The sequence below is a fragment of the Malaya genurostris genome, chromosome 1, assembly GCF_030247185.1.
Source record: "Malaya genurostris strain Urasoe2022 chromosome 1, Malgen_1.1, whole genome shotgun sequence".
Lineage (NCBI taxonomy): Eukaryota > Metazoa > Arthropoda > Insecta > Diptera > Culicidae > Malaya > Malaya genurostris.
The window spans coordinates 64,905,718-64,922,006 of record NC_080570.1 but is presented as its reverse complement, the minus strand read 5'-3'; the positions used below and the strand labels follow the sequence as shown (position 1 = coordinate 64,922,006).

At 37.7% G+C, this 16,289-nt stretch overlaps 2 protein-coding genes across 3 annotated transcripts in view; one reads left to right on the top strand and one right to left on the bottom strand.

The window, feature by feature from the left end:
• Positions 1-4,805, bottom strand: part of LOC131440312 (C-terminal-binding protein) — a 193,603-nt gene extending 188,798 nt beyond the window's left edge. Inside the window, exons 1-2 of one of the 2 annotated variants that reach the window (XM_058611473.1) lie at positions 4,611-4,805; positions 4,087-4,348 (exon numbers count right to left, since the gene is read on the bottom strand). The gene's annotated coding sequence lies outside the window, so the exon portion shown is untranslated. Of the gene's footprint in view, positions 1-4,086 lie in introns of both variants that reach the window. The other variant, XM_058611472.1, reaches the window with a different exon arrangement.
• Positions 4,806-9,642: 4,837 nt separating this feature from the next.
• Positions 9,643-13,224, top strand: LOC131440311 (E3 ubiquitin-protein transferase MAEA). The gene is made up of 3 exons (XM_058611470.1): positions 9,643-9,956; positions 11,106-12,079; positions 12,137-13,224. Exons 1-3 carry the CDS (start codon positions 9,918-9,920, stop codon positions 12,306-12,308), a joined length of 1,185 nt encoding a protein of 394 aa, XP_058467453.1. The 5' UTR covers positions 9,643-9,917; the 3' UTR covers positions 12,309-13,224.
• The last annotated feature ends 3,065 nt before the right edge of the window (positions 13,225-16,289 follow it).

Below are 16,289 nucleotides of genomic sequence, written 5' to 3'. Positions count from 1 at the left end.
ACGATTTGAAGCTTCAATTGGTATGCTTTGATCTTGTGTCATGCAAGATCGGATGACATTCCATGTTATGTCGTTCCGCCTAAGAAAATGACAACTACCCCAGGGTAACTTTTGAGTGCATAAGATTAGTTTCTAATTTATATAAGATGAACTCGATTGATAATGAGAAAAAGTTTATCGCATCAACCGAATTCGCAGAATGGTAGTAATGGTAAAGAAACGCTATTTAAAAAAAACTGCTTGCATACAAAACTTGAACACAAGCTTGGCGAATAGAAGCCTAAATATCGATATCCGTATCGCAAGCATGTACAAACATATAATTGCATACATTTGGGCTATTGATGTAATTTCGTCGGCTACAAAACAAATACAAACCACAACAAATAGAGTCTATATTCTGGGTTCGCGTGTTCGGTGTTGGTTCCTAATAAAGATCAATCTAAGCAGACTCTCGTGCATTTGCGGATTCAAACGTGTGGCGATTAATTGAAAATGTCGATCATTAGAAATTTTGGTTGCCTTGTTCCACATCAATGGCTCGAACAACCCCATGGGGCTGATCCTTGTAGTTCATTTGGCAGTCGAGGAAAACGCAGGATCACCTCGAACATGGAATGCTGGATGATCGTGATCAGTACCTTTTACCATCAACACCAATAAACTATACGGTCCTTTTTAGGGCACCTAACATTTTCAAAGAATTATTTTCTATAAAAAATTGTCTAGATATAAACAAGTCACTTGAAGTTTTGCTTGTTCAGTTTATAGTGCCAAGTAGTCTACCTGTTTTATTGTGTTCCTTGTCTTCACTGTGAGTAGTGAGCAAGTGCGGATCAATAGGCATAAACATCAACTCGACAACGAACACTCTCTTCGTTCTCATTTAAGTTTCCCACAATCACCAGCAAGTTAAGATCGATAATTCGACTGTCTGAAATGTATTGAGATGTGTTTCGAAATATTAAAAATGACAACTGAAAGAGGGAACAATTAATTTATGTTTATTTTGTAATTGATATTTCAGTCATCATGACTGGTTTACCTTTCATCCATTATCTTGAACCAATTCGAATGTTTACATGAACTTCACTTGAATGCCGCTCTCTCATTGAATTTTAAGATATTTTGTTACTTCAAGCAATAAACTGATGGTGGTTAAACTGAGCTTCGGTAGAAAGAGAAACGAATGAAGGACGGGATGATGCCCATTCGGTGCGACAGTGAAGGTTGTGTGTTAAAATGTGAAGTTTACTGCAGTAGAGTGATCGTCAGTGTGTGCACATATTGGATTTAAATTGAATGGAGTTCTACAGCAGTGATCTTGATAAATAGGGTAACGGGTCGAAAAAAGGTCTTGCTAACCCTCAGTTGGATAACGTTCGAGCAAAAGAAGGAGGTTTCAGTTCGGGATGTGGCCAAAAAAGTGGGCACTCCGAAGTCAAATGTTCTTTGTGCTAAAGAACGTTTGAATCTTCAAACCTATAAGAAGCAGAAAGAACCAAAACGTAGTCCGAAACAAGAAGCATCGATCAGGCCGAGGGTTCGAAAGCTGTACAATACGATTCTTGCTGGAAATTTGAACTGCATAATCATGGACGACGAAACCTACGTGAAACTTGATTACAAATCATTGCCGGGACCACAATATTATACGGTGCGAGAAGGGCAAGTGTTAAACCAGTCCGAGGCATCGATTGAAGTCGAAAAATTTGATAAGAAAGCTATGGTCTGGCAAGCAATTTGTACCTGCGGTAAGATTTCGAAACCCTTCATCACCACTGCTTCAATGAACAGCGAAATATACATCAAGGAATGTTTACAAAAACGACTTCTACCCATGATTTGAAGCCACAAGGATCCTGTTGTTTTCTGACCAGATTTTTCTTCTTGCCACTACTCGAAATCAACGGTAGAATGGTATACTACCAAAAATGTCACTTTCGTCCCAAAAAACATGAATCCACCTAATTGCCCACAACTTCGACCAATTGAGGAATTTTGGGCATTAACGAAGGCACACCTTAGGAAACATGTCTCGGCAGCCGCAACCATTCAACAGTTCGAAAAAGATTGGAAAAAAGTGTCAAAACTAGTCGCCAAGAAGTCTGTACGGAATTTAATGAGGAACTTACGCAAGAAGGTGCGCCAGCTAGTCTACAATGGCTAAGTAGCAAATGTTGAGAATAATATTCTTTGTTGTGGTCTAATATTATCACTTGTGAATTATTAACAGCGAAATCAAAGTGCGTCCATACTTTCTGGGACAGTCTTTACATCAATATTGTGATCCTATTATGGAATAGTTGAGGACCTTTAAAACAAATTAAATATAGACTCACTGAACAAATTAATCCATATACTTAATTTTTCCAAGATTCTATACTGATCCTCAGAAACCAGTTTCAGTTCGCAAAAGAAGGAACTCAAATAGTCCCTGCAAACTGTGGATAAGATCAAAATCTATAACTTTTCCAGTTCTGTGAGTCCTATTGGCATCTCACAGAACTATGAGCATAACACAAGTATTGTCTCGAGATGACATTACTGAGACAAATTATGATGAAATAAGGACAATCATTAGCAAACTTAAAAAAATGAAGGCTCCCAAGAATTTTTAATGTTTTTATTAGAAAATTTTCCCGATGATACCTTGAGACTTTGCCATCAATTTTGCAAGTGTGTTGAATACTTATTCTAAAACTTATTAAAAATCACACAGAAGCATCCAAATTATCCTTATTTTTCAAGATGAGCTTTCATTGTGCGATTCTTGATAACATCCGAGGAAGTTCTGATGCTTTCTGGTTGATTTAAAACCGCTTATTCTTAGGGGTTTAAAAATCATTGGACTTGAGATGTTGGCCCAATTTCCAAAGGAAATTGGAAACCTGTATGGGACAATAAATTGTTTCAACACTTCTACTGATCATCTTGCACAAACGCAAAATTTGGTATTGTCTCCTACTTTTCACTTGTTGAAAAATAATCATGATTCTAACAACTGTTACTTATTTTTAAATTAGTAATATAGAACTTAGTCGTCAGTATCTCGAGTTGTACTAAACACAACATAATTCTTTCTGCATACCATCACTTCTCGCCGATGATAACGCAAAAAGGTAAATAATTTGTTGCTAATTAGTTATGGTAATTTTGAATTTGTTGCTCATTTTTTCTGAGTACTTCGCTAAGTTTATATGAAGTTGGAGAAGCCCCTCTTACAAATATGCTTCAAAACAAATGGAAACCCAGTGAATAATTTGTTGTTCTTTGTTTTCAATTTTTTTAGTACTTCGCTAAGTTCATATGAAATTATAGACTTTTGAAATTAGATGGATTTTTGAAGATTCAGGTCATAATAGGCACCGTTCACTTCTCGCAACATCGACGAGACAGAATATTGAACGGAAAAGTGATGAGCAAATCCGAAATTTATGAACAAAGAATAATTGGAAACGAGAAAAAAAATCATCATAAATCATGGTCTTAATGCATAGCTTCAAAAAAACAGATTCCTTAAATCTACCATTCTTGAGTCGATCTTACAGGATTTTGACAGTACTATTTATAATGTGACGCAAAACTACGGTAAACATTTAAATTAACCTGACGTATTGATGAAAGATTGGCAGCATTTAACGTTAACAATTATAAACATTATCGTTTATTTAGACTCGTCATTAATCACTGTCGGTCATGAAATTGTCTCTTTAGAAAAATACTCTAACGCAATCAAAATCAAAGCACCTTAATTTCCAATTGGATTCGCGGTTATCATCCTTCCCGGAATCGTAAACTTGCTTTGATTAGATGCGTTTAGCGAATAACAGCAACCAAATCGGAATAAAAATGTAAACCGTAATTTTCAGATCTCAGCCGACTAGTAAAATTGATACTTAAACTGGCTATGAATTCTGATTCATAGTGCCATCGATTTAAATACAACAAACTTTTATTGACCACCATTTGAAGAAATTTCATTGAGCAATGTCTACCCAATTAGGTATGTGCCCTGCGCGTCTCTTTAGCATTTTTTTTTTATTTTTGTTTCTCCCCGTTCCATCCCGCACATATCAAGCTTACCTTTTAGTAGCTGAGAGAAGTTCAACCGGGAAATCCTGCCCACGGTAATCCAAGAGAGCACGCTTCGCTTTCGTTGCTTTATTTTCGTTCGTACCGTGAGCTGTCAATCTCACGCTATTTTTTTTTCTATTTTGTGTCTATTCGAATGCCAAGCGATAACCTTCACTATTCGTCACTAGTTTTTAATCTATGATTATTCTTGGTTTGAATGAAAGAAAAAATGAGGAATCTCACGTATCGATTGTTAAAACAACTAGATTTACTGAAACAAGAATTAACACATGGGGCCCAAACGACTGCTAGTTTTCCTGAAGATAGTGGAAAAATCTGCCCTTCTCACCACCACCGGAAAAAAAACACACTTCCACCCGTACAAAATAATCCAAAAGTTTACGGCAGGCAACAGCAACTGAAGCAGAACCCCAGCAGGCAATAGCAATGAAGAAGAAATCCTCCCAAAGCGGTTCAGTTTTGGCCGTTCTGGCAACAATTTGTGGCGGCGGCGGCTATGAAACAAATTTCACCTTCAATTTTCTATCCGAAATAACTGCTCCCGTCGCTGGAAAACCGAATATTCACACCCGGCCCGAAATGCACTGCACTTTGACACTACTTGGGACCCGGAACCGGCGCTAAAAACCGCAGAAAATCCGTTTCGCGATGGGAAAGATTCACCAGTAAGACCGAACACACTCCAAAAATTCACGACATTAGGCTCTGCGGCTGCTCTCCCGGCAAAAAAGCGGTGCACGAACGAGAAAAATGGACGCGTCTCTTCCAGCGTTTCGGATGTGCTGTGCTCACAAATGGTAAACGGCTTCAGACCGTCTCGCTCACTCTTCATGGGCACTTTCCATCGTTTGTTTGATGCGGTCAAGAAACACGACGAGGAAGCTTTTTCGAGCGCATTCGTGCGGTTGGCAGCATTGCGCGTTGGATTCGTGTAACATGGCCGCCATCAAGACATCATTATAGACAGGTGCGGTGCAAAACTTTTACCAATGGGAAAATAGTTCAAATCCTGTTATCTCTTAGATATTTATTATATATTAAGCTTCTCTGTTTCCAAACTAATCCCATTAACGCAGTTCAAAAATATGTGCTGGTTATCTGCTTACTTGGAACACATTATCAATGTCAAAGATATATCAAACTCTGCTGCAGTGCATTAGCACAGACAAACAGACCACGTAAATTGTTTTTGAGTGTAGATTCTGTAACAGAAAATTCGAAAACAATAAATTTGAGGCGCGTAAATCTAGACAAAACCAAGAAATAAAATCGTAATGGAATAAAATACTGGTTCAATATTTGTGTGAGGATTACTAGGTTCATGATCTATCGTATTCTTTACTACACTCGATGGCTAGGCTTAGAGCATTTTAGCAGCTGGAAGTTTTATATGGGCGATCTATAATAGAACTAAAACTGAAACAAACGTATTCCTAGCCAGCCGTTCAAGTTTTATTTATTCGAACAGTTCAATTTCCAAAATTAAAACTGGTATACGTTGCCGTTCTATTTTTTCTATATTTGAAACATGAATAAAACGCTGTGGGGTTTCAAAACTTTGAAGAAAATTAAATCTTGTGGTTATTTGTGCTCAAAAAAAAACAATTGAGACTATAAAAACGTCCAACTTTGCTCTTAAAAGGCTTCAAAACATCATAATTCCAACCAGAAAAAAAAATTCAAAATAAATGTAAAAATTTACACTTGAAAGTTTTTCTGATTTCGAAACAATTGAATTTAAGAGTATAAACTTTTGAAATAACAGCGATAATACTTTTGAACATCCAAGCAACACTGAATCGGTACAGTGCATTTCTAAACAAAATGCAAATGACAAATGCAAATGCATTCCAGCGTAGTTAAATAATGATTATTTGTGTTATAAGAATATTGTGTTTATTTGGAAAGAAAAACCTGTTATTTCAAATGCGTCTACTATTTGCATCAAATGTAAATAGATTTTGTTTTATTATGAGTACACTATCATTTTAACAGCTTTTTATATTCAATGCAGAACCACTTTCGAAATATAAGTTTTCCAGCTCTTAAATTGATAGATTTTACTCTGTGCAAATAAGAACCAACGAAAGCTATCAAGTTTACCAACGATCTTCTTAGATTTACTAACGTTATTTTTTTTTGTGTGTGGTTATATCATACTGTTATCATGAACTGCTGATCATATCGTACCAATAAATGCTTCAAAATCTTATAATTTTGCCTAACAATTCGGATTCTCCAAAAATCTCAATCTTAGTAAAACAAAGAACTATAACGGGCGAAACTGTCATTCCATTCGTTTACGTGAGTTTCGCCCTCCGTGTTCCATGCCAACAAACAGGGCGATACTTCAATTGATAGTAAGGAATGGCGAAACTATGTATTTTCTTTATTTTAGATGCTGAACATTTTGCTATTGAAAATAGTAAATAAGAGGATAAAATTATGCGCAGATTTATCTTAGTAGCGAAAACCAACCAATTCCACGAAAAATACGCAAGGGCGTAGCTTCATAATTCAAACAGGAAGCATAAGAGTAAAAAAATAAAAAATGGGCGAAACTCTTTTTATGTTGATTTATTCAGTAGATATAGAATTAACGTGGTAAAATTTGCATGACTTTCAAAGATAAACCAACAGTTCATCGACTAATCACAAATTGATCTGAGAATATACGATAATTTCTAAAGAGGATTTGAAACCAAAATCAAAACATTCTTAGACGTTTTTCTCCATTTGATGTCAATGTTAGATTCGCCCTTCTTTGAAAAACAGCTGGCATAATGAATGTCACTTTTTTCATGATTATCAAACATGAACTCACAACAATTAGGTTTTGCACGATGACCACTCGAATGAACTACCAATGAACCGAGGTTATGTTATGTTCGTGCCAAATCTATTTTTGCAGATGAATCATGCGTGAAATATCACTCTAAATGCGATAAAGCGAGTAGCATCCACACAGTATTTTAAAGTATTGTACTGTAATTTCGACCCAAATACTGCGTACTGTTTTTTATCCTCAAATTTACTGTATTTCGATTTGTACTGTATTTTCCCATTGAAATGTACTTATTTTTCACATCAAAAAATAAATACAGAGTTTAGCGGCCCTTACACGTGACAATATTATTGTCAATCAAAAGTTTTGTCAATACCGTCAATCCAATTGGCTTGGTAACTTGAATCCGCGTTTTTCGAAAAAATCAAGCGTTTGGAGCATCAAATATTGCAACTGAACATTGAAACATTGAGAGAAAAGGTCATTGCACATATTTAACTGTTTCCTCTTCCTGGAGAGAAAATATTGTAGGATTGATGAGCAGTTAGGAATTTTGACAATATTTTCGTCAATCCACTACACGATCAGAAGTATTGTCACGTGTAAGGGCAGCTTTTCAGCTCATCGAATTTCAACTTGTCGCAATACTAAACGTCGAAAGAACAGTGACAACACGTAGCGAATGTAAATACAGGGTGTCCTACGAAAAATTTCGATTTTAAAATGTAATAATAAAAAAATGGTATCATAGATTTCAATGATTATATATTTATTCGAAAAGTTGATTCATGAAATTTATTTATGAAAAATATTCGGTTTCAACGGGACGGCGCTACGTGCCACACAATATTCAGCAGAAATTGTGATGTCAATTAGCCTCCGAGAAGCTGCGATTTGACGACGCTGGCATATTTTCTATGGAGTACGGTTAAGAAGCAAGACACTTTGCTAGCATATTAGTAATGACAACAATGTATGCGTGTTAGCAGCAAGTGGACATAGCGATGTTAAGTTACTTTCCAGGAGGTTCTAATGTTTTGAAAACATATGCACCTTAATCCATTCGACGATCCCCTCAAACTTTAATTTTCGTTTGTTTGATAAAAATCGAAGGGGACGACACTAAAAAACTGCACTTTGCTTCGATTAGGCTTTTTTATGCTGCATACGATCATGTACACTTTCCTTCTCTTTGATACACATAGTAACGGTTGAATATCGATTGATCGTCTTTTCTTGGGGTTTTGCTGGTTAAAAACATAACCATGGAGATATGATATATCGTAATAAGCAATGAAACCTGAAAGTTGCAAATGTCACATGAAGAAAGATTTCAAATTTCAAAGACTAAAGGTTTTTTTATTTTTCAAGGAACAATGGTGTTAAATTTAAATAAAATTATGATATTTTTTAATTCATTAGTTTTCAGGAACATTTTTTTCCCGAGGAAATTCAAAACGATGTTGAAAATTTTGTATATGACGCAACTAAAATATTTGACAATGTTTGTTGCGACCCCTTGGTCGGCGTGCCCAACAAGAACGAGCCGACAGAAGAAAACAACAAAACATTCCCGCGCTGAAAACTGTCATACGAGTGTGATACTCGTTGCAACTAAATGTGCTTTGATTTCTTGCTAAATATATAGTAAAACTGGTAGCGGAATTTGGCAAGAGGTGTAGGTTTACACATTGATTATTTGTACATTAGGTTAATTTGTTATTCGCAATAATATGCTAGAGAAACGTGTCAGGAGGACTTGGTTAAAGGTGCTCAAGGTTAGGTTAACCCAATGATTGTCACGATCGTTCCTATTGGTGCAATTGAAAGGTTATGTAATCGCAAACGGAGAATAGTATATAAAAAAACTAAACGTAAGTGAATTTGAATTATCACATGTACTGAATTGAATTGATATCCTGCTGTTTTAGGAAGTTTTTAATCAATCATATTGAAGTAAAATAAACGATTAAAATCTCGGAACGGCTCGATTCTTCGCCAAAAGCAACAATGTTGGCGAAGAGTTACATCTGAAAAATTCAACAAACTTCAAGAATGTTTTCAAAATACGAAACCGTAACAAGAGAATCATTCAAATAAAAAAACGAACATTCATTTGGATGCTAAACTCTGGAATGCAAAAATGTTCATCCGACAGAGTGCAAACTAGTTTGTCTACTAGCAACGTTGAAAACAAAAGATATTCAAATGTAGTTTTTGAAAAAAAATCACGATTTACGAGTTGGTACTATTAAAACATAACAATCATGTGTTATGTAAAGCTAGACGGTGTGGACTATCAAACATGCCCGTCCATGCCCCTAGTCATTCAAGCCAACGAGGAGTTGAAGTACTGGGGAACTTTTTCAGTATTAGACAATAGATTCAGATGGTATTTTATAGTACACAGAAAAAAATGTAGCGAATATCGATCTAGATGTTTGGATAGATGTAGTTTTTTTCGCTTTCCATTGACTTTTTGTATTTTATTTGAAAAAAAACAAGATCTGTCGTCCCCCTCGCGGCAGACATCGCACAAACTTTCTGGTTCACTACTCAATTTTTTGAGTAACCTTAGGGTTTTTACTAATTGAGTAAAAGTTTCTAAGCGTGTATGGCAATCCTGCCACAAACAGCACAAACGCTGTCAAAGTTCGTTTGAAACTTGCAAAGCTTCATCGGTGTGTGATTTTCTATTGTATCTCGCTCTTGTGCAAGCCAATGGCTTGCTGGTAGAGCAGGAGCGGAAGCTTTTTGTTGTTGTGGCAATCAAACGAATTCGTTTGGGAAGAAAAAAATTTGTGTGCTGCAGCGTAGCAAATCAGACTCAATTTTGGAGACAGGTTCGTGCCCGAAGGTTTGCTGCTCGATCGGTTTGCAGTTTTCTTTTAATGCGAATTGTTAGTGTACGATAGTTTTCCTATAATAGATAAGTTCTAATATCAGGAGATTAGGTTTGTGAGTAATATTACCAGTTAGAAAGTTGGAAATAGTTCCCGATATTTTGGGGGTACCGTGTTCTTGTTTCTGGTAAATGGCTGAAATAAAGGCCATGGAGCACCCGACTTTGAAGGTAAGTGCAATGATTTTGTTGATCTCTTTGCGATCAAGGATCTTTTCCGATTGTGTTTTGTTTTGGGCTACTGCAGATCATGTTTATTGCTGAGTGATGAATGTCTCGAAATTTGAAGCTTATCCTTGCTAAGTGATATGAATGGAATTTTGCATTTGCGTCGTAAACATAAGAGCAGGGAATGCAATCACCATTGCGATGGAATAATTCTAAATAAAATGGATTCCATTTCGTCGGGAACAAACGTTTCGTGCTATCTTATTTTTCATTTATGGTTATTAGGTATTATGTCATTCGTACAACATTGGGGCGTTGAATTTGAAATAAAGATAGTTTTGAAATAGTTTTGTAGAAATTTTAAAATAATAATTGTATCTAACTATGTGATGTAGCACTAAGAATAAAAGCCTTCCATTGTTTATGTCATTGAACCTACATAATCGATAGCATGGATTTATTTCTCTAACATTCTTGAAACTTAGGCGTTCAGAAAAAAATATTTGGATACTTGGGAAGATTTTTCCTAAAATGGCAATCAAAATGGTGAAATGTCACGTCATTTTTCAATTCCATTCTGTCTTGCTCCGTTCATTCTTGGGACGGTGTCTGATTTTATTTTGTTTATCTATCCACTGCATTTGATTTTCTTGACTGTGTGTTCAGCTCACATCAACATTGTTACTGGAGGGAAGTTCAATGATAACATGTTTTTTTTTGTTGTTTGCTTCCTCCATACATTGCCGAGGGAGGGTGTTTTCTGTGCACGTGTGAGAGTTGTATTCCATGTATATATTTTCCCCTGCACCCACGGCATGCATTGAAGCATTCGCCTTTTAACCCAATGCTCTCAGGACTTATATCATCACTTTGTCAAACAGCTGTTCGCAGGTTTGTGTTATTTCTACTAGACAAATGCGACATACTTAACAACAGCCTCTAAAACAGTTTACCTTGAATATGTCGTGCATGTTGCCTCGGCTTTGTATGCGTTTCAATCTGTTGTCTGTTTTGAGCTTTATAATGATGCGAGATGCGTATGTTGCAGTACTTGCTATTGCTATTGTTTCGTTCGTTGAATGAATCATATTTTAAATTAATTTTAAATTTGCAAACACCATACTAAAAATGTTTTCCCACTTCCACACTCAGGTGCCGTATGAAATCCTGAATAAAAAGTTCCGCATCGCTCAGAAAACTCTAGATCGTGAGTTAAGTCAGATTCAGAATGCCGCCTCGGAGCTGGAGAAGGGTCTCTCGGAGGGTTCGGCCGGATCGGAAATTTCTCGGCTCCTGGGTGGCGTCGTCGAGCGATTGCATATGCTGAAGCGGAAAGCGGAGGAGAGCATTTCGGAGGAACTGTCCGCGGGATTGGTTTGCAAGCGTCGCTTGGAACATCTGAAACAGAATGTCAACCCTCCGATGGACACCGGCACCACCGAGCTGCAAGTGGCCGCCACCAATCAGTGGAAGAAAGTGCGATTGGATCGTATGATTGTGGAACACTTTCTGCGACTGGGATATTACGATACGGCCGAACGTTTGGCCGTACGCAGTGGGATCCGAGATCTCACCAATTTGGACATATTTCAAATCACCCGCGAGGTCGAACGGGACTTGGCTTGCCGGAGCACCGCCAAGTGCATTATTTGGTGCAACGACAACAAATCCAAGCTGAAAAAGATCAATTCGAACATTGAGTTCCAGCTTCGGGTACAGGAGTTCGTCGAGCTAATCCGCGACGATAAACGCCTGATGGCGGTGAAGCACGCTCAGAAGTATTTCCCCGCGTTCGAACACGAACAGTTGAAGGAGATTCGTCAGTGCATGGCCCTGCTGGCATTCCCCGTCAACACCGAGATCGAACCGTACAAAACTCTATTCGAACCGCAACGCTGGAACGATTTGGTCCTTCATTTTCGTCTCGAAAACTATCGGCTATTTCAGTTGCCGGCACAATCGGTGCTGAGTGTTGCCGTGCAGGCCGGCATTTCTGCTCTGAAAACTCCGCAGTGTTACTCGGCCACATCGAAGAACATGAACTGTCCGGTCTGTCAGAAGAACATCAACGAGATCGCCGATAATCTGCCGTTCTCGCACTGTGCTCAGAGCAGACTTATTTGCAGGTAAGTTTCGAGCGTTGATCATTGTTGAACAGAGAAGCTTAACGCTTTCCGTTTCAGAATCACTGGTAAGCCACTGAACGAGCACAACCTACCGATGATGCTGCCAAATGGACAAATTTTCGGGCAGCAAGCCATCGAGCAGATGCGTCGCGACAATGACATCATCGTTTGCCCGAAAACAAACGACACTTTCCGCTCGCCGAAGATTGAGAAAGTTTTCGTTATGTAGTAGAGTGATTGTAGTACGATTACCTCTCATTATTTGCTACTACAGCATCTTGTAAAATTCTACTCCTAACGAACACCCAGTTCCACGATCCTGTTCTAGGTGTTCCACCGTATTTCGGTGTGGGACACAAAGAAAATTCATTCGAAGGGATGAGACAGTTTCGCTAGGACTTTATTTCCTTGATTTTTTTTTGTTGAGCAATTTTAAAATGAACCTACGAGGCGGGCGAAACAGCAAGTGAAAAACGATTTGGATTCTTTTTTTTTTAATTTGATTACACGTAATGAATGTAGCAATAGCGTACATATATCAACTTATATATACATGCCTATATGATAGTAAGCTAAAATAAGACGTGAATCAGCCAGTTGAAGGCTGGCCAATTGATGCACGAGAAGTGCAACCGTTTTAATACCAAAAACATGCCATTTGTTTGAAGTGACATCTTATTCTGATGCTTTTGTATCTTTCAACTTTGCAGTGTTATAAATGAGTTATTTTATATATATTTTTTATTTGTTAGCAGTCATATCGATAGCTGTTAAAATTCGAACAAAGCGGAATTATTGGTACACTCGGGAAATGTTTACAAAATTTCGTGGCTTTCTATTGATATTACTGAGAATAGTAAAAGCAATTTTATATGAAAATAAAAATTTGAACTTGAACTACTCTGCAATGCGATTATTTTTTTTGTTCTCTTAATTTCGCAAGACGTATGGCTTGTTTCTTTCCCAGAGAATAATGTGTGAGGTTGAGAAAAAAATTGTATCGTACTTCGCCAATAACGAACAATGTTTTATTCTAGGGGAAGGCCCAGTATCAATAAGAACCGAGAAATCCATATTCAGACACTGACAAAAATAATAACTCTCAAAAATAACAATATAGATTTTTATCTTTATATCCCTGAAAAGTGATGACCAACTGCAGTTTTTATTGTGTAGAACAAAAAAGAAATATATTTACTCAGTTCGCATTCACATCTCATCCGGGAATTGGCAGAGAATTTCGTCTAGCGGTTATTAACGGTTTTTTTCTGTCGGATTCTTGCAATACAAGATTGGCAGAAACGGTTTGAATCGGTTCTACATTTTAAGCGTCTTGGTTTTACAAGGATAATTTTTTTTAAATATTACCATTTAATTCTGTTATAAGTATATCACGTCACTATACAAATTCACTATGTATCTCACGACACTATAAATCTTGTATAATAAACGTCACATCACATATGCGCATTTCGAATACAATTTATATTCTTCTTCAGTGTGATAGTTTTGTTTAGTTATTGAAAGAATGCTGCAATGTTGTTCCTTTTATATGAAACGGAAGTAGGTAGATTCCTACAACAGGTATAAATACCTCGAAAATTTTTTTATCTAATTTGTTTAGGGTAGGGAGAGGCAGAGATGTCAGGTAAAAATTTCAAATATCTGCAGACAGGGTCTGTAAATCTGAAAAAAAATCTGCAGTCAGCAAGTATGCCTTGCTGGCAGCAATTTCTCACAGTATTACACACAAAACTGACTTGGCGAGCAAAAAAAAAGGCGGAAATTTCAAAAGTCTGTAAATATAGACGAAAGTCTGCGATAATTTCAAAAGTCTGCGAGAATTTCTAAAGTCTGCAAAAGTCTGCACAACAAAAAATGTCTGCAGCACTATACCCCAAATCTGCAGATTTACAGACAAATCTGCAGACCTGGCATCTCTGGGGAGAGGTTAAGTGTTTTCTATGTTTGTCTGTCCCCTGTGTGTAGGTAGTAACTTAAAGAGCCAGGAAGACCTATTTCCTTGGTCTCTGTTTAGTAAAGAAGTGGAATTATGTTTGAAAATTTCTAGACTTTCTGCCGAATCTAATTTCCATGGGTTGGAAATTTGTCTTAAAATTTTTATGTCATTTGTAGTGAAATCATGGTTTTCGGAAAAAGCTACTTTCGACTTGAAATGGTGTGATAAACCCCGTTCCAGATCCTTGGATGCTTTCCCTATTTCCGCTATGTGTTCCTTGAAACGGATATCTAATGATCTCTTTGTTTGTCCAATGTATAATTTATCACAATGAGAACATGAAATTTTGTATACCCCCGATTTTTTCAATTTGTCAGTAGGATCTTTAGTAGATCCTAGTAAAGTTTTCAACTGGTTGCTAGTACTACTGAACACTAATTCCAAGCCAAAGGGTTTTAATTTTGATTTAAGTGGATATGCCATGTTAGAGTTGAAGTCTACCGATATTCTTTTCAAGGTTTCTGATAGGGGGGTCAAAGTTGTAAGTGATAATTTTTTCAATGATCTTAATTTCTTATCGAGGATTGTTTGGATTGAGCGCTCCGGATATCCATTGAGCTTTCCAATTTCGAAGATAAAATTTTTCTCTTTCACTACCGCATCATCTCTGAGGGGTAATGTTAGCATTCTGTGAAACATATGGTGAAATGCTGCCATTTTGTGTTGGTGAGAATGGTTAGAAATATTAGGTATAACCCGCTCTGTATTGGTTGGCTTCCTATATATTTCGAAAGATAAAGTTTTTGCCTCCCGTATAATAAGAACATCTAAGAACGGTAAACTGTTGTTTGTCTCCCTCTCGCAGGTGAATTTTATGTTCCTATGTAAATTGTTGATTGTATCCAAAAAATTTTCCAAATCGTTACGCTTGATGATGCAAAATATATCATCAACGTATCTCCACCAGCGATTAGGTAGTAATCCTTGTTTATTTAAAAGTTCTTCGAGGTTTGCCATAAATAATTCGCATAAAAATGGGGAGAACGGATTACCCATTGGGGCCCCTTGTAATTGTTTATAAAATTCCCCTCTGAATTTGAAATAATTTACATCCATGCAAAGCCGGGTTAGAGTTAGGTAAGACCTTGGTTTTATTTTGTCGTGAATACGACTTACTTTACTATGGGGTGCCTTTTCAAAATTAGCCATATGGAAGAATGGGCAGAACTTAATCGTGAATATCTCGACTTGTATTAATGGTAGCAACATAATTCTTTCACCATTTCATCAAAAATATGATCAGGAATTTAGGATAATATTTTGAACAGTGTGAGATAACCACAAATAACTCAAAAATAAAGTTTTCTCAAAATTTCAAAATAATGCGGAAAACTCTTTACTTTCGTTTGGGTTTTTCGCGCAAGGACGACGATTTTGAGGTAGTCAGGCACATATCTTCAACTGAATGCATATAAAAGGGGAACCGTGGTGAAAATCGATAATTTCTTTTCGTGCGTTCGATAGAAGCAGACGTCGTGGGAGTTAAACCTTCAACCAGAAGCGACGGAGAGAGCGCCTTCTGCGTGGTTAAAACCTTAAGCGCTCAGGTAGCAACTTTCATTCGCTTGCTGGCCTTCAAGGCGAGCAGACTGCCATCGCGAGAGTTAAACCATCAACCAGCAGCGACGGAGAGAGCGCTTTCTGCGTGGTTAAAACTTCAAACGCTCAGGTAGCAACTTTCATTCGCTTGCTGGCCTTCAAGGCGAGCAGGCTGCCATCGCGGGAGTTAAACCATCAACCAGCAGCGACGGAGAGAGCGCCTTCTGCGTGGTTAAAACTTCAAACGCTCAGGTAGCAACTTTCATTCGCTTGCTGGCCTTCAAGGCGAGCAGGCTGCCATCGCGGGAGTTAAACCAGCAGCGACGGAGAGTGCACCTTCTGCGTGGTTAAAACCTCAAACGCTCAGGTCGCAACTCTCATTCGCTTGCTAGCCATCAAGGCGAGCAGACTGCCATCGCGGGAGTTAAACCATCAACCAGCAGCGACGGAGAGAGCGCCTTCTGCGTGGTTAAAACCTCAAACGCTCAGGTAGCAACTTTCATTTGCTTGCTGGCCTTCAAGGCGAGCAGGCTGCCATCGCGGGAGTTAAACCAGCAGCGACGGAGAGTGCACCTTCTGCGTGGTTAAAACCTCAAACGCTCAGGTAGCAACTTTCATTCGCTTGCTGGCCTTCAAGGCGAGCAGACTGCA